Raw genomic sequence first — 21,896 nt, forward strand, 5'->3', positions numbered from 1 at the left:
GGGTGCATATACATTTACATATACATTTAATCATTATATAATGTCTTTCTTTGCATCTTTTAATAGTTGTATTAAAATCTGTTTGGTCTCATATTAGAATGGCTACCTGTGCTTGTTTTTCTTTTCTTGTTGGCATGGAATATCTTTTCCCATTCTTTGACTTTCAGTCTGTTTGCAATACATGTTTGTTTAAGGCTACAGGAGATCAAGGGGAATCTATTTGCATTTTCAATTGTAACATTTAATTGAGAATTATGTATTGCTTATATGTTTTGGACTTTTGTCTTTGGTTCTTTGATAAGAAAGCTGAAGAATTTGTTAGAATATTTAGAAAATATATGATTCTAAGGTTTATTTGGCTTTAAAAGCAAGTTCTATATTGTTTCATTTATCTTTTTAAAATTTTGCAGGTTGAAGATCCAGATTGCTTCTGGGTTATTATAAAAGGCTATAGTACCTTTTTGGATCATGAAGTCGACTATCAAAAACTAAATAAAGCCATGAATGACTTCTACAACAGCATGTGTAAAGATATAGAAATAAAACCGTTAATGTTGGAAGAAGGACAGGTCTGTATCTGATTGTACTTTAGTTATGCCTTGAAAAACTCACCAGGATGTAGGGGTGGAATTTTGTCTCGTGTTCAGTGTTGGACTGCTTGTCTTCCTGGTTCTGACTTCCTGCTGATGCAGATCCTGGGAAGCAGCAGACAGCTGCAGTCACTGGGTCCATGGCACCCATGGGAGCGCTCTGGACCGAGCTCCCAGCCCACCACCTCCACCTCCACCTCCCTGGCTGTGGGCCTCCAGCGATGAACAAGCACATGGGACTGTTTTATTTGTCTCCTAAATAACTTTTTTCTTAAAAAAAGAAAAGATTTATTTGTTTTATTGGAAAGTCAGATTTACGGAGAGAAGGAGAGGCAGAGGGAATGACCTTCATCTGCTGGTTCACTCCTCAAGTGACCACAGTGGCTGGAGCGGAGCTGATCTGAAGCTAGGAGCCGGGAGCCTCTTCTGGGTCTCCCATGTGGGTGCAGCTCCCAAGGCTTTGGGCAGTCCTCCACTGCTTTCCCAGGCTGCAAGCAGGGAGCTGCATGGGAAGCAGGGACCCTGGGATTAGAACCAGTGCCCATATGGGATCACGGCAAATGCAAGGCAAGGACTTCAGCCAGTAGGTTATTGTGCTGGGCCCCCTAAACAAATTTTAAAGAATATTCTGGCAGCTAACATAATGCCGTTAGTGTGTTTTAGTATTTATGGTTGATGCTTGTGTTAGGTTTTTTGGTGACATCAGATTTGGTCTAGTGGAGGTGGGGGCGGGGCTTGTGCCCGATCCCTGTGGGTCATTGTGATAGAATGTTGTCCCAAACCAGGCATTAAGGCTGTATGAGCCAGGGCATGTCCCTAAAGGACCTCAACAAAGGCGGCCTGGGATTTTCAATTCTGGGCCCGCTTTTTCCTCTGGTTGCGCATGGCTTTGACCAGCTCAGGGTTCTTTGTTCTAGGTGCTGCATATTGGGTCCTACTTGCCTTCACACAGCCTCAGCTTCCACTACTGTTATCTGATTTTCTCCCAGGTCAGCCATTTCGTAAACCTCTGTAAGTGCACAGTGGAGAAAGGTGCATACACTTATTAGGAGGGAAACAAAATCTAATCTGAATTCCTTCACTCCTGCCCAAAAATACTGTTAATGACTAATTCGTTGTTTCTCCATACCAGTGACTCGCTGAAGGGATGAAATGAGGCCAGATGTCCTATAAAAATAGTCCATATTTGGGAAAGTTTGATGACTTCCTTCTGATGAATATTTAATCAGGAGGTTTAACATCTGTCCTTGCATTTATGTGGAGAGAGAGTTAGGTGTGAAATTCTATCATGTATTCTGTGAACTTCTCTCACTGGTCTGAATCGGGAGATAGTACCTTATGGTGATGATAAAACGGACGGCTGGATTCAGAGGGCCAGCTTGATGTCTCTCTCATGGTGGAGTTGCGAGTGTTTCACCTTGTGAACCCTGCAGTGATCATAACTGCCTGGATCCATGTTCGTTTGTTTTCAATATGGTGGGTTTTCCCATTCTACAATCACAAGATGGAATTCTTCCATTAGAACTTTCCTCTCAAGGCTGTTGTGATGACTCGACAGGTTAGTCTTTCCACACTAGCATGTATCGGATGCTAGAGGTGTCGGTGTGTGTCCCGGCTGCTTCATTTCCCTTCCAGCTCCCTGCTTATGGACTGGGAAAGCAGTGGAAACTGGCTCAGGTTCTTAGGACCTGCGACCTGCATGGGAGACCCGGAAGAATCTCCTGGCTCTGGATTGAATTTTCAAAGGAAAATACATATTATGAAAAAGCTATGCATGGTCTTCAAAAATAATTTTTAATTCTATTTTCTATTAATTGTTTTAAAGGTTTATTTCTTTTGTTTTTTAAAAAAAGTTGAAGCGAGAGAGAGGTTGTCCATCTGCTAGTTCACTCCCCAGATGGCTACAACAACCTGAGCCAGGCCAAAGCCAGAAGCCTCATCTAAGTTCCCTTGTTGGTTAAAGGGGCTGAGACACTTGGACCATTCTCTGCTGCTTTTTCTAGGCCACTAGCGGAGCTGATTCAGAAGTGGAGCAGCTAGGACAGGAACCAGTGCCCATATGGGATGCTGGTGTCAGACAGTGGCTTTCCTGGTTGTACCACAACATCTGTCCCTTATTAAGTCTGATTTAAAAATTTAAAACTTATTTGAAAAGAAGAAGGAAAGAGGGAGAGGGAGGGAGGGAGGGAGGGAGACAGAGCTTGATCTTCCAGCCACCGGCTCACTTCTCAAACATCTGTGGCAGTAGCAGTTGGGTTAGAACAAAGCAAGGGACTGGCAGGGTTTTCTGTTGGGGTGGCACAGATCACCTGCAGCTTCCCATGTTGTAGATTAACAGGAAGCTGTGTAAGAAGTAGATCCGGGACTCAAACCCAAGCGCTGTTATATGGGCTGTGGGCATCTTAGCTGCTGCACCAATTGCTTAGCCCTCCATGAGCTCCCTGAAATACCTGTATGTGTCACGCAGTGGACTTGGTTCTGGGATTGTGACAGTAAAAGACAAACATCCACGTCATCGTGGAGTGGAGAGCCACCCAGCTGTGGTAAAGCACATAAGGGACCCTTGTTTCACAGCCATCTGTGAGTTTTGTTTCCTTTTAAACCAGAAAATGTCTGAGAGGCAGAGGGAGAAGGAGGAGGCAGCCCAACCATCCATTGGTTCATTCCCAAAATACCTACAACAACCCTGGGGCAGGAACTGTGTGCTGGGTACTTAATCCAAGTCTGCCAGGTGGGCGGCAGTAACCCGACTGCTTGAGCCATCACCACTACCTCCTGAGGGTGAGGGCATGGGATGGGTATACATTAGCAGGAGGCCAGAGTCAGGAATGGACCCCAGGTCCTCCAGTGTGGGAGGTGGACATCCTCACCGTGGCTTTGCTGCTGGAGGGGAAAGCAATGCATTGTCTTTCTTTCTAAAAAAAAAAAAAATGCCCCTGGTTAAGGAGTTCAGATGACTGGGACATGAAAAACAGTGAAGTAGGATCCAGGCTGCCCACGTTTTCTCAGGGGCTCTTCTGCTGGGAGGCAGTACTCAGCTCGGACAGCTTCCTGCATCCCTCTCATCTTGTTCAAGGTGCATGTAGACTGAGATGATTTTCAAGAGGAGCTTTTGGTGCTCTGATGATGTGCCTGGAGGTGTTTGGTACTGAGCATCATCGAGATGCTGCCTTCTGTCTCGCAGGTCTGTGTTGTTTACTGTCGGGAACTGAAGTGCTGGTGCAGGGCTGTCATTAAGTCCATCATGTCTTCAGCAGACCATTACCTGGCAGAGTGCTTCCTTGTGGATTTCGCCAAGTACATTCCAGTAAAATCTAAAAAGTACGTATGTGTGACCTGTTTGTTTGCCTCACCCTCCTTAATCCTCCAACTTTAAACGAGAATGTCAATTTCTGAAGCAAGGGGTTGACTTTTTTTTTTTTGGAGAAAAGAAGAAACAGGAGTTTTGTGCCCCAAGAAATGAAAATGTGAGGCAGTCATTTGGTATGGTGGTTAGCCACTGCATTGGAAGCTGCACCTCATGTGGGAGTACCTGGATCTGAGTTGCAGCTGCCTCAGAATGCACAGCGCCAGAGGCAGCAGAGGATGGCTCAAGTGGCTGGGTCCCTGCCAGCCGTGTGGGAGACCAGGTCAGCCTGGGTCAGCCTGGGTCAGCCTGGTAGCATTTGGAAAATGAACTAGTGGGTAGGCGGTTTCTGTTTCTCCGTTGTGTGTTTCTGTCTTTCAATACAAAGAAGGGAAGACTGCAGGTTTCAGTTCCGGGTCCACCGGTGAGAGGAGCAAGTGATCCTAACGAAGACCCCAAGGGCAGCTCTGGCCCTTCTCCACCTACCTTCCTGGGACGGGGCCAGGGCCAGTTTCGGCTGTTCCCTCTGCCTCTCCTGGGTGTCCTTGGCCAGCTGCTCTCCAGCCTGTCCTCTTAGCTTGCGTGGATGGTGAAGTGAATTCTTCAGTGCAGCTTGCCTGTGAAAAAGACACTACCAGGAGGTAGAGAGAAACTTGAGTCTCCGCAAAGGAGGGAATGATGGGCAACCTCAGGTGGCAGGGAACAGTGCCCACTCAGGTATGGTCCTCACAAAGTCGGGTGGAGAGTCAGTTCAGGGTGAGCTGGTATCCATGTGCTGGCTGTGAGCCTTCAGCACAAGGCGGTGTTAGTACTTTGTGATAATTGTCTTAGAGAAAGAGGCTATCAGTTTAACAGATGAACTGAAGAAAAAGCAAGGCCACGGGGACTTGAGTAAGAGATGTCTCTTCCATGCAGGGGTTTGGGGGCGGAGGACATGCAGATACTTAAGGGAGAAGTTAGGTGCCTCCCAGCTTGGGATTCTGCAGCTCTGTGACCGTTACAGAGCTAGTTACCGTGTTTAACCATTTGGGGAGCTTTTCTTTTTATATTTGGTATTTTGAGTGTGTTTTGGGCAAGAGAATCATAGAGTTAAATACAGCTCCGCAACCTCCTTTTTCTAAATCTAAGAAGGATGGCGATTCGGGGAAGAGGCTGTAAAGGAATATGCCAAGGTGTCTGTTGGTTGCATTAATTGTCATGTCAGTTCTTTCATGCAAGGTTGGCAAATACTATTTCAACGTCTGTTCATTAGCAACAGTGTTCTGGTAATTCTGGTCATATAGTAATTGGAATTTTTTTTAATTTTTATTTTTATTAATATTTAGCATTATGTGACAGTTTCATAGGCTCTGGGAATCCCCCTCCCCCCCCCCTCCCCCCTGGTGGATTCCTCCACCTTGATGCAGCATTACAGTTCAGGAATTTGCTTCACTGATTTGCTCATAATTACCCCGTATTTTGGTTCATTTTCTCTTTCAGTTTTTATGTATTTGAATGGCAGAGAGATAGAGACAAAGGTACACAGTGAGTGAGAGGTGGGGGGAGATTGGTTGGTTGGTTGGTTGGTTGGCTGGCTGGCTGGCTATATCTTCTTATTGACTCCCGAAGTACCCATGGTGGCCCTGGCTGGGCCATACAGGAACCAGGGGCTGGATCTCTGGGTCTCCCCTGTGGGTGGCACCTGCTGTCTTCTAGGGCATACACCAGCTGGAAGCTGAAATAGGTTGAGAGCTGGAACCCAAGTGTTCTGAGTCAGGATGAGGGCATCCCAAGCAGCATCCCAACAGGAAATTGAAATGCCTGTCCCCTAGGCAGGGTGTCTTTCCCTTTCTTTCCTCTGTTCCTTCCTATTTATGATATGAAAGAGTGACCAAAAAGGGAAAGGAGAGATACAGAAATACTATCTCCCATCCCTTGGTTCACTCCCCCAGCACTCAAGACAGCCTGCTGACACCAGGAGCCTACAGCTACATCTGCTCTCTCCGTGTGGGTGGCAGGGACACAGGTGCTCGGGCCACCTTCTGCTGCTTTCTCAGCGAGGCGCCAACTGGTACTTATATGGACCTCCAACTGGTACTTATATGGACCTTGGCATCACGAGTGGTGGCCTAACGTAAGGGACCACAAGGCTAGCTACACAGCATTTCTTAACCTGAGGAGTCACCTCAGGTACATTTTTCCCCCAAAATTCCTACTCCCATGCCATGGAGTTTTAGTGCTACAGGTACTCTGAATGACTATGTGCTGTATTCTCACTCTGAATAGAAAGATATTTCCCCTGCCCTTCAAGAAGCTATTTTTGGCCACCTGGCCAGATGACCCCAAGCACTATTGTGGACTGTGTTAGAATCAGAAATTGCTGGTTATTGTTTGTTTTATAGAAAATGTGTTCATTATCTATGGGTGAACTATAAAGGAGGGTTTTCTGTCACATGCCTGTTTACAATGGAAATATTTCTGCTTCCTTTGTAAGCATCCGGGTTGCAGTGGAATCCTTTATGCAGCTTCCCTACAGAGCAAAAAAATTCCGACTGTACTGCACGAAGCCTGTTACGTTACACATTGACTTCTGCGAGGATAGCACCGAGTTTGTGTAAGTACAGGTCCTGAAGTGGCTTGAGTCATGAGTTAAAGCCTTCAGTTCAGGCCTGCATTTGTGTGCCGTCCTAACCTGTGGAAGGGTGAGCAGGGTTTGAAGCTCTTGGGTTGTGCTGGAGATAGTCTCTGGGGAAATGTTGGACCAACGTGGCTGATTCCTGGGCACCACCTCCCCCAGGGCTGTCCGTGAGGGGGCGTTGGCATGGGGCCCGAGCGCTGTGCCTTTTACTTAAAAAAAAAAAAAAAAAAAAAAAAACTTACAAAAAGAAGTAAAGAAGAATTTTTATAAAACACGACCAGGGGACTGTTTATAAGAAGTCCCCTGCATGCCTCTGTCCCCTGTCCTTCCTCCTGGAGACCTCTGTGGCCTGTGCAGCTGCAGGATTCCTACCCTCTGTGGGTGATGTGTGCACGCTGTGAGCCTGGGTCCCACCCTCCCCCGGTGTGCTCACACACACTGAGCCTGAATCCTGCACTCCCTCGGTGTGCTTCTACACTCTGTGAGCACCTTGTTGGGAAGAGGAAAGAGACTCCCATTTTAAGAATTAACTTAGAAGTAGTTGTGGAAGTGCTTTGCCAGTCATTGCCTTTTCCTCACCGCTTCCAGTCTTTTTCATGCGTACCAGCGACTGCTGTGCTTTCTGTGTTAACCAGTCACATCTTAATAGCTAGGTTTCAAGCCATTTTGTGCTATTCATTCCCATACTAATACAGGTAAATCCTTATAAAACATGTAACTGCTGAGAGGTGTACACACACACACACACACACACACACACAGAGCAACTTTTTCCTGGTATTTAGCCTCTGCAAGTGTTTGCCCAGAGTGGGTCCTCGTACGGGACGGTGCTCTGCTGGGCAGTGGTGTGGTCACTGCTCCTTGGGGAGCACCACCAGGGGCTTGACTTAGGCTTCTGTGTTGTGTGGGCAGCCACCTCCCACCTGCAGCTCCTCTAGGTCTTCCTCCTAGAGCGTGGTGTCCATGACAAAGAGGCCAGAGGGAGCAGCCAGTGAAGACTCCATTTGCACAGCCTGGCAATGCTGTATTGTGCTTCCTGAACTCAGAAGGTGCCTTTTTTGTGGGTCCCTGTGGTTTCTTTGGAGACCCTGTTCTCTTCCCACCATCTTCATCACCACAGTTCCCTTACAGGGTGAATGCATCTCTGCTGGAGCTAGCCTCAGAGTTGCTCTAGTCAGCCAGCTGTCTCTGCTTGGCTCAGTGCCCCACCAGGCTGCTGTCCAGCCAGCCTGTTCCATGCTAACTCTTTCCTGGAATGGTCAGCTGCAGGCCATCGAGGGGTGGTTTGGGCACCAGCCTGTGATGCCCAGCTCTGCACTGGGTATCCTGTCCCTGGATTTCTCACTCCCTTGTTGCCAGGACTCTCTTCCCAGAATTAATGAGGCCTCATTCAGCCCCAGGATGCCCTTGGGGTAGGTGAAGGACAAAGAGTAAGTTTTGTTTTGTTTTTTAAATAAGGGTATTGGGTCTTCTCAGGTTGTTTCTCCTTGTTTTTATGATTTAATTTTATTTGGAAGAATTGCAGGAGGGAGAAACAACGATTTTCCATTTGTTGGTTTACTCAGATGACTCTGACAGTCAGAAGCTGTGATTGTTGAGATTGACTCACGCCAAAGCCAGGAGCCTGGAACTCCATCCAGGTCTCCCCCATCTATAGCAGGCGACCCAGGCACTAGGATTATCAGAAGCATTAACTAGATTGGGAGTGGAGGAGCTGGGACTTGAACCACTGTCTATGGGGGTGCCAGTATCCCAGGTGGCAGCTTAGCTCACTTGCCACACCACCAGGTTTCACCACTTTATTTGCACTCACTGTTACCAGGAACAGTTTTAATGTGTGTGTTATGATTTGTGATAGTTTGTCAGACTAGCAAAAAAGACTGTCAGTTTATACTCTCATTGGGATATCTTCCCATACAGCATCACTGATAGGCCTTTGAATCTCTGCTTGTCTGCAGTGGTCATTTTCAACTTGTGTTTTTCTAACTTGCAAACTTGGGTTTTAGGTGTATGTTTACATTTGTGTGTGTTAGTGTGTGTTTATGGAGAGAGAGAGAGGGTGATTTATCTGTTCATATTTCAGATTGGTTTTTCTCTGCAGCTGTTTGCACTTATTAGGAATCTACTACATTTTGTTAAGAAAAGTGTAGTCACTTTCAGAACTGCTATGTTTTGCTGCATCCTTTTATAAATCCTTTATAATTTTTTTAAAGATTTATTTATCTCAGAGTTATGTAGAGAGGGAAGGAGAGACAGAGATCTTCCCTCCAGATGGCTTTAGTGACTAAGAATGGGTTACCCCAAAGCCAGGATCTTCAACCACATCTCCGGGGGGCGGGGGGGGGGTCAGAGGCCCAAGAACGTGTGTCATTCTCTGCTGCTCTTCCCAGTTTACAACAGGGAGCTGAAATGGAAATGGAGCAGCTTAGGACATGAACTGATCCCACGTGGGGTGCCAGCTTTGTAGGTAGTGGTTCTACCTACTGTGCCACGACACCAGCCCCTGTAATTTTCTGGAAGTAATGAACATGATATCTTTCATGGGAAAGGTAGAAACAGCTAGTACTTTTGAACATAGATTCTGTCCAGCCATGGGCTGTTTTCTCTACTTTTCTTCATTTGAGCTTGAAGGCATGGGATAAGCATGACATAATAGGTTAATCAGTGCTTGGAACCCTGTGTTCCCACACTGGAGTGTTTGGTTTGAGTCCTGGCTGCTCCATTTCCAGTGCAGCTTTCTGCTGAGGCACCTGGGAGACTGCAGATGGTGGATCTGATGTTTGAGTTCCTGCCACGCTGGGGAGGACCCTTCATCATGGCCCAGGCCACGGAGAATAACCAGTGGATAGAAGTGATGTTTTTGTCTAATGAAGTTGCCCATTCACTGTTTCAGACCTGCCAAGAAGTGGGACAGTGCTGCTATCCAATACTTCCAGAATATTCTGAAAGGTAAGCTGGTTCATATTTTGGCAGCCTCTGCTGGGACAGGATTGGCCATGTGTGACCCGCCTCATAGGTTTTCCTAGTTCACCTGGGGCTGCTTCAGACCAGTGCTTGGGCACACCTGTAGCTTGGCAGGTGAATGTGGACATCAGTAATGGACAGCGGAAGTGAGGAAGGGGCTTTTTGTGTGGTAATAATGTCTGCTCCTTAGTTTGCGTAAGAGCTGCAGCACTGCAGGCAAATAGCTGTGGATTTTATTGGGACAGCAATTGTGGAAAAGCCTAGATATTTTCAGTGAGCAAGACTGTACTAAGTTGATGTTTGTTATCTAATAAATAGTTCCTAATTTAAGAAATGTAAAAATATCTTTAACAACCTATATAATGGACTGTTTTTGTGATGTCTCTCCTGAACTCTTGTAGTCAGGGGTCTGGTGATTGACTGTGCCTGTCTCTTAAGGCTGTCCAGAAGAGTTAGGGGGTGTGTAATGCCTGTGGGGCTGTCTGGGATGTCATTGGGTTCTGCCCTGTCCGGGGCTACCCTGATTGGAGAAAGGGAAAGCCACAGGCCTTGAGCTTGGAAGGAGTAGATTAGAAGGGTCACTGGATTTGGGATTTGGACCTTGGGAGCCTTCTGGCACTTCTGGAAAAATGAGTGGACGACCGTTTGGAGAGCCAAGAAGTACCCTGGAGAGGAGGCCTTTGTCGGGTGGCAGGAGGATGCTGCAGACAGGACAGAGGGCTGGTGACTCACCCCACAGGCAAAGGCTGTGGCCGTTTTGGGGCTGGATGCTCTTACATGGTTGACAGATGTTAGCAGGCAAGGATGACCGCAGTGTTCGCAGCTGATTTGGGTTTTCTTTTGTGCCATCTAGCAACCACCCAGGTGGAAGCCAAACTGTGTGCTGTGGAAGAAGATACTTTTGAGGTTTACCTTTATGTAACTATAAAAAATGAAAAAGTAAGTCATATTTTAAACTGTTTAAAATTTTGCTTTTAGTAAAACGATGACTAACTAGCATGGAAAACAGTGTAATGCATGTAGCGTAGAAATCTTAATCTTTCAGTGTCTAAGTCCGAAGTTAGCCAGGAATGTGTAGTTTGTTTCGATTATTTTAAAAAGTGACTTCATTTTATTTAGTCATGGGCAAAAATTCTTTGCTGTGGTGTTGATTCACTGCCTTTCCCCTGCTCCGGGGTTTGCTCACTGTGTGCGCTTCGTGGCCACGTAAGTGCAGAGAAAACGGACGGCACACGTGAGCCCCCTTGATCTGCTGCTGTGTAGGCCAGCTCTGCACCTGGGAGGTGCTAGTTCTGGGCCTCCTGGAGCCCACAGGGGTGCCTGCCTCATTAATTGAATTTTTTAAAACTTTGATATGATTTTAAACTTTCAGAGAAGCAGCAAAAAACAAAAAATGGTATGGAGATTTTTGTTGCTGCTGGTTTTTTTTTATTTGTTCGTTATATTCTCTTTTTTTTACCTTCTTTTTTATTATTATTAGTTACATGTATTATGTGACACAGTCCCATATGCACTGGGATTCCCCCCACCCCTCCCCAAACCCTCCCTCCCATGGTGGATTCCTCCACCTTGCTGCATTACCACAGTTCAAAATCAGCTGAGATTCTTTCATTGCAAGCATCTACCAGGCAAAAAGTCCAGCATCTTCTTGTCCAGCATAGATCCTCAGTTTCTTGGGGAGACCATCTCTGGCCTGAAGGTAGAGCCGGCAAAGTGGTTTTGATAGCTCCACAGAACTGTATTGCTGCCATTCTCACCACTCCAGGCATGATGTGGTCGTTGGAAAATGCACAGACTGATATAGTCCATCATATAGTCTCCAGTTGCTCCGTCTTTTCATTGCCAACATATAGCTGAAGTAGTTGCTTGACTTGTTCTGTCCTCTGTCATTTGATGTTTAGCGTTCGGAGACCGAAAGCTCGATTGGGGGGATCCCAGAAGAAACTTTGAGGTGTTCCCAGACCAGATTCCTGTATGCACCAGCAGGCACAGGGCCCGGCACAGTCCATTGCCCCTATCAGCTGGTGATTGCAGTTGCTGGGTTGATTCCGCTTCCATCCCTGTTTTTCACTGGAACCAATGGGTGTTTGCAGTCCAGCTTGGTTCTTACCATCACTTACTGGGCCCTTGTGTAAACCAGTGGGGGCTGCAGCCCAACCTAGTCAGAGCGACCACAATAACCCCAACCAGGCCCGCCCCCTACCCTGGTCTGCCATCATGTGTAGCAGACTAGTCCAGTCTGTCACATATCCCCTTCTGCTCTCATACATGTCAATGGGTTTTAAGACCTTGTCCCATCTATCCAGTTCAACTATCTAGCCTTCACGGATGTTGTTGGGTGGCACGGTCTAGCCACCCCAGCCCCTGTCCTAGTTTTCGCGCCCTTCCGTGGGGGTGGTAACCCAAGAGGGGGGAGCCCCCTATTTCCCTCCCAGGCCACTCCCACTCCCAGATTATGTGCTCTTCAGGTGGTTCTGTGGTTTAATTTTACAGCACTGACCCCCAATGCCAGCTTCTGCCAGCTGATGCTGTGGTTAAGCCCCAACAACCCTCACCCACTCTAATTGTATATTGCACAGGTAGGAACAATCAGCCCAGCCTGGTTTTTCCTTAATCTGGTCCACATGAGGCACACAGGTGCCGTAGCCCTGCCCAGTCTGGTCTACTCCCATCCTAGCTGACACTCTCCAGTGGGAGTAGCTGTCCAGCAAGGGAACCATCCCTTATTCCCCTCCCGGTTCTGCCCCCTCCCTTCCTGGTTCTCCTGTGTGCTGATAGGTTACAACAGTCACATCCGACTCAGGCAGCCTCACCTTGGCATTCCGTGTTGTGTACTGCTTTTGTCGCGACTGCACCTAGCTTGACCCACACTATTCTGGTACTCAGATTTGCCAGTGGATGACGTTAACTGGTTCAGCCTGGTCTGCTCCAGACCCATGCCAAATGTATGCCAGTGGGACACTTTCCATGACCTCTTGGCTGTTTCCTTCCATGCTTCTTGCACTTACCTGCAGGGTCTGTGTCCTGTCAGAGGAGTTGCCCAGGCTCCTCCATCAGAACCCCTCCCGATACCAGATTTCATGCATATCAGGGGATCTATGAGCCAGCACTGCTCAGTTCACCTCCTGTCCTAGCAGGAATAGTGACTTTTCCCAACTGGCCTTCAACCCATTCTGGTTTTTGCTGTTGGATGTTTCAGCCCAGCCACGGCTCGTCCATACCCACATATAGCTCATATATGGCTCAGTTGAGGTTAAGACCTAGCCTAGTTCGTCCCACATCTACCCTGGTCTTCCAGAATACCAGATGGTGTTGCAGTCTGGCCTGGCCTGGTGCGTCTTGTCCCAGTCCACACTTGTGCCAAGGGAGACAACAACTGTATCCTGACCAGAACGCAGCTGCTTTCCAGCTTATGTGCTTCTTGGTGGGAACCTCCACCCAGCTACAGTGTTCCCTTGGCCCCCCAACTGGAGCCTGTTCCCAGCCAGTGATCTGCATGCTGGTGTTTGCTCTGACTCAGCTTGGCACAGCCCTTCACCTGTCACAAACCTAGCCTTAGACACTGTGGTTCAGCGTCCGTGGCTCACGCAGACCAGTTGGTGTAAAAACCTAGCTGGGCATGTCCTGTGCTCCACCCTGGTTACCAACCTTACTTGTGGGCTAAGGTGTGCTCTGTACTGCCCGGTGCGCCCGTTCCATTGTCTTATAGTACATTGACCAGCCATTGATGCAACTTTGCCCAGTCTGTCCAACCCCCAGTTCACAGTGGGAGCTATAACTACCAGGGGAGCTTCACATGTTTCTCCCTTTGATCCCCTCCCAGATCTAGTTCTCCTACATGCCACTGCGCTTTGGGCCAGTGCCCGGTGCAGTCTGGCCCTCCCCTTAGCCTTGCTTGGGCTGGTGAATGTTGCAGTCCGGCCCACCCCACACCCCCCTCAGGATGCACACTCGAGCGACGCTGCCCCAACTAGTCCAGACTGCCGTCGGTTCTCCAATCTGTGGTCAGTGGCAGGCTTCCCGATCACACCTAGCTTAGTCCATCACCACTCCATCTCTTGAAGTCACCTGTGGGGCTAGAACTTCCATAGGGTTTGGCCTACACCTCCCCCACAAAATCTTCCCCCGGATATGTTTCTCTAGCGTGTTTGTTAATGTCATAGCCCTGCCTAAGGTGACCGGACTCTGCTGGGTCAGTTCTATTTCCAGCACTGACATCTGCTTGGACCAACTCCGCTGGGTCAGTTCTATTTCCAGCACTGACATCCACTTGGACCAGTGGGTATTGTTCCAGCTCGATCCTACCGACTTCACACTCAGTCCCCACGCAAATCAGTGGGAGCTGCAGCCCGGTTGGGGTGATACCACACAACCCGCACCAGCCCTGCTCCCTTCCATGCTTTCCATGCATGTGAGTAAGTACCGCTGTCTTGTTCAGTCTGTCCCACCTCCCATTAAACTCTGGTACTAATTAATGGACATTGCAGCCCAGCTCGACCCAACCAGCCCACTACTCAGCCCACATGAATACTGGCAAGTACGTTTCTGTTTAGCAATCCCGCCCCTGTTGTGGTTTTCCTGTTCATCAGTGGGGGTAGTTATCCACGAGGGAGGTGCCCACTATCTCCCTACTAGGCCGCTCCAGCTTCTGGATCCTAATTTGGTTGGTGCTTCAGTCTGGTTCAAATAGATCTTATGAGTGCTCTCATTCAAACCTTCAGGTCTCAGTCCCACTCTTGCCCTAGAATTTGTTGTTCCTATTACTGGGAATCACCCGAAATTCATGTCTCACCTACACTAAGGCTGGCCTTATTCATGGGTGTCCATAAGCAGCTATTTCTGATCATAAAAACCCCGTAGCTCGCCGCCGGGTGGCCAGCAGGCAGAACCTGGCACCATTTGGTGCACTGGCCGCCCAAAGCCAGGGACCCTATCACTGCCTTGCGGCAGCAGTCTCGGCCTGCTGAGTCCCCATTCTCGGATCCGGCCTGACCGGGGCGCCCCCCAGGGCCACCCAAAGCCCTGGGAGGCTAAGCCCGAGGTTCCTGTACCTGGTTTTCTTAATGTTAACATTGTACGGAGCTGGAGTGTAGTCATTACAACCAGAGTATCATGGGTAAATACCATGGAAGAGTCCATTGCCCGTCATTGAATGTTGCAGTTTCCCCACTAAGTTTGTTCTCTGACCCAGAGTCCTCCTTGTCTCTGATTGTCCTCTCTAGTTAGTCTCCTGTGGTTCTGGGAGATCCCTTCCATCTGCCTTCTGCCCTCATGACCCTGACGCTTGTGAGGAGTCCTGGGCAGCCGTACGAACATTCTTCACCTGGTCAGAGGGAGCTGTGTGTCGGCAGTGATACAGCAGTGATGGTGATCGTGACCTTCTCAGTTCCTGAACCGCAGGAGCTGCAGCTGTTTGTGGCTTTGGTCACTAGTGGCCTTCATGTTGGTCACCTGGTTAATGTGATGCTTGCCAGTTTTTCCCTTGTAAAGAATTGCTATTTTTCCTTTTGAAACTAGTAAGTGTCCTACATGGAGAAGCTAAGCAGATGCCCATCACTCAGTCTTGCTGCTGTGGGGTTTGTTTTCCATCATTCCTTCTACAGTTTTAAAACTTTGTTTAAAAGGGCAGAGAGGGTGAGGTCTTCAGTATGCTGGTTCACTTGTAAAATGCTGGCATTGGCCAATCCTGGACCAGGCCGAAGCCAGGCGCCAGATGCCAGGAACTCGATCTCGGTCTCCTGTGTGGGTGCATGGGGCTTAGACACTTGAGCCATCATCAGTTGCCTCCCGGGGTCTGTGTTAGCTGGAAGCTGAATTGCAAACAGAGCTGGGATTCAAACCTAGCATTTTGACATGAGCTCTAGGCCTCCCAAGTGATACATTAGTTAGCCACTGTACTAAAGGCTTGCCCTTACATTTTTTATTGTAGTTCTATATTTAAAAAAAAAAACTCTGTCTTCTTCCCCACTTGTTAAGTTATTCAGCAGTTTCTGTTAATATGGCATTTGGTTTATTTGTTTTGTTTGGAGGGAGATAATCTCCCCACACTCTTATTACTGTTCCACTCAATTATCTCAGGCTGGGCCCATGTGAGATTCTTTAAAGTGACTTATGTCTTCCTTCAGCGTGACCCCTCATTGTTTGAACACTGCTTACTTCCTGGTGCCACAAAATGCCCCAGAACTGTTCTGTCATTTTCTGGACTCAGCCCTATCATCAACCACTTCTTCAAGAAGCTCTTGTGTCTTTAGTTAAAACGCGATATTTAGGTACTGAGATAAAAGCATCAGGTGTGCTTACTCCTCCTGGGATGTCATTGATGGTCCATCCTCAGCAGAAACAGGAATACAAGTACACACACAGAGAGACATACATACACGCTTAATCTTTCTTCCTGGTCTATTCATCCACAGTTGTGTTGAGGACCGTGATCCTTCTGATTTCAGTCTCGTAACCATGGGGTTCATTCTGACCCTCCTCTTTCCCTGTTGTTTTATTAATATTTACTTCATTTGTTTGAAATGCAGTGATAGGCCCGGCGACGTGGCCTAGCGGCTAAAGTCCTCGCCTTGAAAGCCCCGGGATCCCATATGGGTGCCGGTTCTAATCCCGGCAGTTCCACTTCCCATCCAGCTCCCTGCTTGTGGCCTGGGAAAGCAGTCGAGGACGGCCCAAAGCTTTGGGACCCTGCACCCATGTGGGAGACCCGGAGGAGGTTCCTGGTTCCCGGCATCGGATTGGCGCGCACCAGCCTGTTGCGGCTCACTTGGGGAGTGAATCATCGGACGGAAGATCTTCCTGTCTGTCTCTCCTCCTCTCTGTATATCTGACTGTAATAAAATAAATAAAATCTTTAAAAAAAAAAAAGAAGAAATGCAGTGACAGAGATAGAGGGAGAGATAGAAAGATCTTCCATCTGCTGGTTTGCTCCCCACATGACCACAATGGCCACACTGAGGTCAGAAGCTAGAAACTTTATCTCACCTTCCTACCAGGGTGAAAGTGGCTCAAGCACTAGGGCCATCATCTGCTGACTTCCCAGGCAGATTAGCAAGGAGCCAGATTGGAAACAGAGCAGTTGGGACTTGAACCAGGTCTCCAGTACGGGGTGGGGACATCTGCAGACTGTGGCTTAGGTCACTGTGCCACATACCTGCCCCTCCTTGTTCTTGACACTTCACTCAAGCAGTGAGAAATATTTTCTAATTTGTCACAGTATGTTTACCTGAGGCACATAACATTTTTTTCAGAAATGTTAACATTACTGTAATAAAGAGATTTGTCTTCAGGCTACAATATACAGACAAAATATTATTGTAAAAGTTAATTTGCATCACTGTTTTTCTTTCTGTTCATTTTGAGTTCTGAGTTTTCTACATTCTGGTTGATTTTACCTATGATTTTTTCATTGCTTATGTCACACTTCGGTAAAAAAAACCAACCACCACTTAACTGTTGGTTATAAGGGCCAGCCTTGTAAGCCATCTTTATTCTTTTTTTTTTTTTAAAGATTTTTTATTGTTATTGGAAAGCCGGATATACAGAGAGGAGGAGAGACAGAGAGGAAGATCTTCCATCCGATGTTTCACTCCCCAAGTGAGCCGCAACGGGCCGGTACGCGCCAATCCGAAGCCGGGAAGCAGGAACCTCTTCCAGGTCTCCCACATGGGTGCAGGGTCCCAAAGCTTTGGGCCGTCCTCGACTGCCTTCCCAGGCCACAAGCAGGGAGCTGGATGGGAAGTGGAGCTGCCGGGATTAGAACCGGCGCCCATATGGGATCCCGGGGCTTTCAAGGCGAGGACTTTAGCCGCTAGGCCATGCCGCCGGGCCCAGCCATCTTTATTCTTAAAAGCCTCTTTTGACCTCTTCATTCAGGGTTATATAAAAATGAATTTCTTTGTCACACTTGGATTGCTCTGACTAAAGGCTGGGAGGTCCTTGTTTAGCTGAGGGAGGGTTTAAAATGGATACATGAGGTCATGATTGCCAAAGAAAGAGGATTAGGGCCTATATCCTCTTCAGGCTCGTAAAGGGAACACCAGAACTGTCCCAGGATGCCGGGCATCTTCAGCAAAGTGCTTGTTGCACATGTCAGTGGTCAGCTCTGCACCTCATCAAATAGTAGGGATGTGATACAGTGTATTTCTCTATCTGTTTATTGATGTACCTTTTAGTTGGGGCCAGTTGGGCTTTTACCAATATTCATGTACAAGTCTTCGGTTGACCTGTGTTTTCATTGTTCTTAGGTAAATACCTGGAATGCTATTTAGGGTTAGTTCTGGATAATGCTGGAAATTATAATAAACTGCCAAATTGTTTTCCAAAGTTGATCATTTTAATTCCCGTCAGCAGTGTATAGGATTCCAGTTTCTTTGCATAGTTTTTGTTTTAAGGATCTATTCACTGCTCGGTTCATTTATTTAAGAGAAACAGGGAGGGAATGAATGCAAGCTTCCACTGACTGATTCCCTAGAAGGCCACAGCATCCAAGACTGGGCCAGGCTGAAGCCAGGAGTCTGGAATGTTTTCCAGATCTCCCATGGGGCTGGCAGGGATCAGAGCACTTGGACTGTCCCTCTGCTGCCTTCCTGGGGGAAGTTATCACGGGACTGCTTTGGAAAAGAGGAGCTAAGACTTAAACTGTTACCTAGATGGGATGCTGGGGATGCCACAGCACTTCGCCGTCTGTGCCACCGTGACTGCCCCCTCTATGCTAATTCTGATCAAAGTGTCATAGTGATTCTCAGTGTTTTAAATTGTGTTTGCCTAAAAAGCAAGTGATGTATTCATATGCTTACCTACCATCCTGTGTCTTCTTCGGTAACTCATTTTTGCCCATATTTAATTGGGAGGTTTTCTTTTCATTGAGATTTAGAAAGATCCATGTTCTGTCTGTATGTTGAGTTTTTGATGAGATACCATTTGTCAGTCTTCCATTACTGTGAGTGCTTTGTCCTGGTGGGTGGGGATGGCGCCCCAGTGCCTTCGTGAGGATTGTATTCCGTGCAGATCGTTGCTATGTCCTTGGCAGGGCGTTGGGGAGAAGTATTTGGTTCATCATCACCACAGCAGGAATCCTGAGATCTGCTTCCACCACATTAGGCTCTATAAAATCATTTTGCTGAAGATAGTAACTTGTGGTTAAGTCTGAAATGCTTTCTTCAATCACATGACAGTACTTATCTTACCATCTTTGAAATATGTCACATCCTGCAGGTTTGCGTTAATGACGACTTGGTTGCAAAGAACTTTGCGTGTTATGCATCACCCAAGGAGAGCAGGAAATTGGATTCTGTAGAGAAACCCGAACTCAATGTGAAGTCTGCATCTTTCTCCAGAAAACTCAACCCAGCGCTTACACTTTGGCCAATGCTTTTGCAAGGAAAAAGTTTCCAAGGACCAGAAAGTGAGTGGATTGTTACCAAAATATATCTTTCTCAAATTGCTTTGTTTATGATCTTGCTATATTGGTTGTGCAAACCTTCCCCCATGTAGAGACAAACTTGCACTCTGTTTAATGCTTTAAGTTTAATCCTGATGAGTCTGGTACAGATGTTGAGGTTTTAAACCTGTTACTGTGTGTTTATATGAGACCAGGAAGGAATAATTCTTAGTTTTGCATTCTAAGCTTTCAGAAGTCCAAATGTCTATAGCATAAAGCTGTTAACAAAATAAGTTGTTGAATAAAAGTTTTAGACATATTTAAAAATATTTATTCAAAATATTTCTGAAATACGGAATCAGAAATAGGGAAATCTTTTAGCTGCTGATTTACTCCCCAAATGGTCAAAGCAGGCCATGCTAGGCCAGGCCAAAGCCAGGAGCCTGGAACTCCATCAGGGTCTCCCACGTGGGAGATCATGTGTGGTGGCAGGACCCAAGTATTTGAGCCATTTTTGTTTTTTTTGAAAGTCAAAGAAACATTGCGCTTTTATTCCAGAGTGAAGGACAATAAGGGAATCTAATAGCTAAAGTCATTATGTACAAAATTTGGTACTGGATCTTTTGCTTTTCATAAAGGCACTTTATGTGGACTTTACCATCAACTGAGTGAAGTTTGAAAGTCTACTGGTTTTTTTTAGACATTTTTTAAATTGATTACATTGCATTATGTGACACAGTTTTATAGGCTCTGGGATTCCCCCCCTCCCGAAACCCCACCTCCATGGTGGATTCCTCCACCTTGTTGCATTACCACAGTTCAAATTCAGTTGAGATTCTTTCATTGCAAGCATCTACCAAGCATAAAGTCCAGCATCTTATTGTCCAGATAAGTTCAACGGTTTCTTGGGGAGACCATCTCTGGTCTTAAGGTAGAGCTGGCAGAGTATCATCCCGATTGATTAAAAGTCCCAACATAACATCAGCAACAATTTATAATGTTGTGGAATTAAATGACATAGTACTGAATAATCAATATGTTAAAAAAATGCAAGTTCTTAACCATATCCTGTGACTTCTTCATTGACATTTCAATTTTAGTTTATATACAACTGGGTTCTATACAGCTTAAAATGGCTATAGATTACTATTCAGCTGTCTCGTGTCTATTTTCATTACAGTATTTAGCATTTTATAGCGTTGAAGCATAATTTTGTTGAACCTGGCTTTTTTTTTGGGTAGTCTAGACTGGCTTATAACTCTAACAAGATATTTGTCAACAGTTTAGGTGCAGAACAGTTTTAGGAGGGGTGTGCAGAGAAATCTTCAATACCCTAGTGAGGAGTAACTAATCTTTGTGTCCCACCTAGTAAGGTATAAGTGCATCCCCGCTGACCGTTTCCTGTCTAATTCTAAGCTTTCCTTGTTGTTCGCTATCTATTCTAGATTTTTGTTTGTTTGTTTGCTTGTTTGTTTGTTTTGAGGGGTTTCTGGAGCGATCCTGATGGTCATTACAAGAGAGGGTGGGGACCCAAAGTTGCAACCAAGCTAGGACCAGAAAAAGCTCCCCTCCCTAGTCCCGAAGGAAGTTTACTGTTCTGTTTCTGCGGACTGCTCAGGGCTCCTGGCTGTTTTTCTGATGCCCTTGGATCCTGTGAGGAGGGATTTGGACTTCTTGCATCCCATGTGATAGATCCAAGTGGGAGTGAATGACCTCATAGTTCTTGGCCTCCAAAGGTACTCCAATTCCCTGTGGTCTCCTTGGCAGTTGGGATGTAGTCCTTGGTGCCCGTACTGATAGTCCTTGGTGAGGATCTGGGAGTCTTCAGGGTTGGGATACAAGCCTCCTCCTGTCCTCCTGCTCCACTCTGGCCCCCCCTTCCCCCGCTCCGTGCATATGATCTGTTAAAAGGTTGTTAGGATCTCTCTTGATTCCCCCTATATGTCTTTGTAGTTCAACTATTGTCTAAATCTGATTCGAGTCTGTTGTCTATGAGTTACCAGTTTATGAACCTGATAGGTTATATTTCATGTCTTCCTCACACATTCTAGGGAAATGGAAGATTTCCCTGCTCTCCTGCCCCATTACAGAATAACATAGGGCATTAAAAGTATATTAAGTTTTACAGTTCTTTGATGTAGATCATATAGCAATCTGACTCACATTGATTGTTGGTACATTGGTTGCTTTACAATATCTTATTGCATGTGAGATGGGCTGTTTGAGGTTGAGATAATATTACATTTTACAGGTACTGTTTTTCATATTGACATCATTTCATCTTAAATTAAGGCAAACATGTGGTATTTAACCTTTTGGGATTGGCTCATTTCCCTTAGCATTATGGTTTCCAGTTGGGCCCATTTGGCCACAAAGAACTGCATTTTGTTTTTTTAATAGCTGAGTAGTATTCCATGGAGTAGATGAACCATAGCTTTCTTATCCAGTCTTCTGCTGATGGGCATATCAGTTGCTTCCATGTTTTTGCAATTATTGATTGTGCTGCTATGAACATAGGGGTGCATGTTGGTTTCTTATGTAGCAAGTGTTTTGGATATATTCCTAGGAGTGCTATTGCTGGATCATATGGTATGCAGATGTTGAGTTGTTTGAGTGTTCTCCATACTGATTTCCATAGAGGCTGTACCAACCTGCAGCCCCACCAGTAGTGGAGTAGGGTTCCCTTTTCCCCGCATCCTCGCCAGCAAGTGTTGTTGGTGTTTTTTTGTATGTGGGCCAATCTTACTGGCATTAGGTGGTACCTCATGGATGTCTTAATTTGGATTTCCCTTATTGCCAGGGAACTTGAGCAATTTTTCATGTGTTTGTTTGCCATTTGGGTTTGTTCCTTTGTGAAATGTCTGCCCATTTCCCGTGCCCATTTCTTGAGTGGCTTGTTTGTTTTGGTATTTTGGTTGTTTTGGAGTTCTTTGTATATTCTGGAGATTAGCCCCCTATCACCTATGTAGTGCTCAAAGATCTTCTCCCATTCTGTGG

General features: G+C 46.5%; 1 protein-coding gene across 1 annotated transcript in view; it reads left to right on the plus strand.

Annotated features, from left to right (window-relative positions):
* The window catches only part of TDRD12 (tudor domain containing 12), an 85,842-nt gene that overhangs the window by 16,777 nt on the left and 47,169 nt on the right, over nucleotides 1-21,896 (plus strand). Inside the window, exons 2-7 of the mRNA XM_058674613.1 lie at nucleotides 411-569; nucleotides 3,775-3,911; nucleotides 6,410-6,529; nucleotides 9,447-9,502; nucleotides 10,371-10,456; nucleotides 18,734-18,923. Coding sequence (XP_058530596.1) covers nucleotides 411-569; nucleotides 3,775-3,911; nucleotides 6,410-6,529; nucleotides 9,447-9,502; nucleotides 10,371-10,456; nucleotides 18,734-18,923 — 748 coding nt within the window. The remainder of the gene's footprint in view (nucleotides 1-410; nucleotides 570-3,774; nucleotides 3,912-6,409; nucleotides 6,530-9,446; nucleotides 9,503-10,370; nucleotides 10,457-18,733; nucleotides 18,924-21,896) is intronic.

This window comes from Ochotona princeps, chromosome 16 (assembly GCF_030435755.1).
Source record: "Ochotona princeps isolate mOchPri1 chromosome 16, mOchPri1.hap1, whole genome shotgun sequence".
NCBI classification, from domain to species: Eukaryota; Metazoa; Chordata; class Mammalia; order Lagomorpha; family Ochotonidae; genus Ochotona; species Ochotona princeps.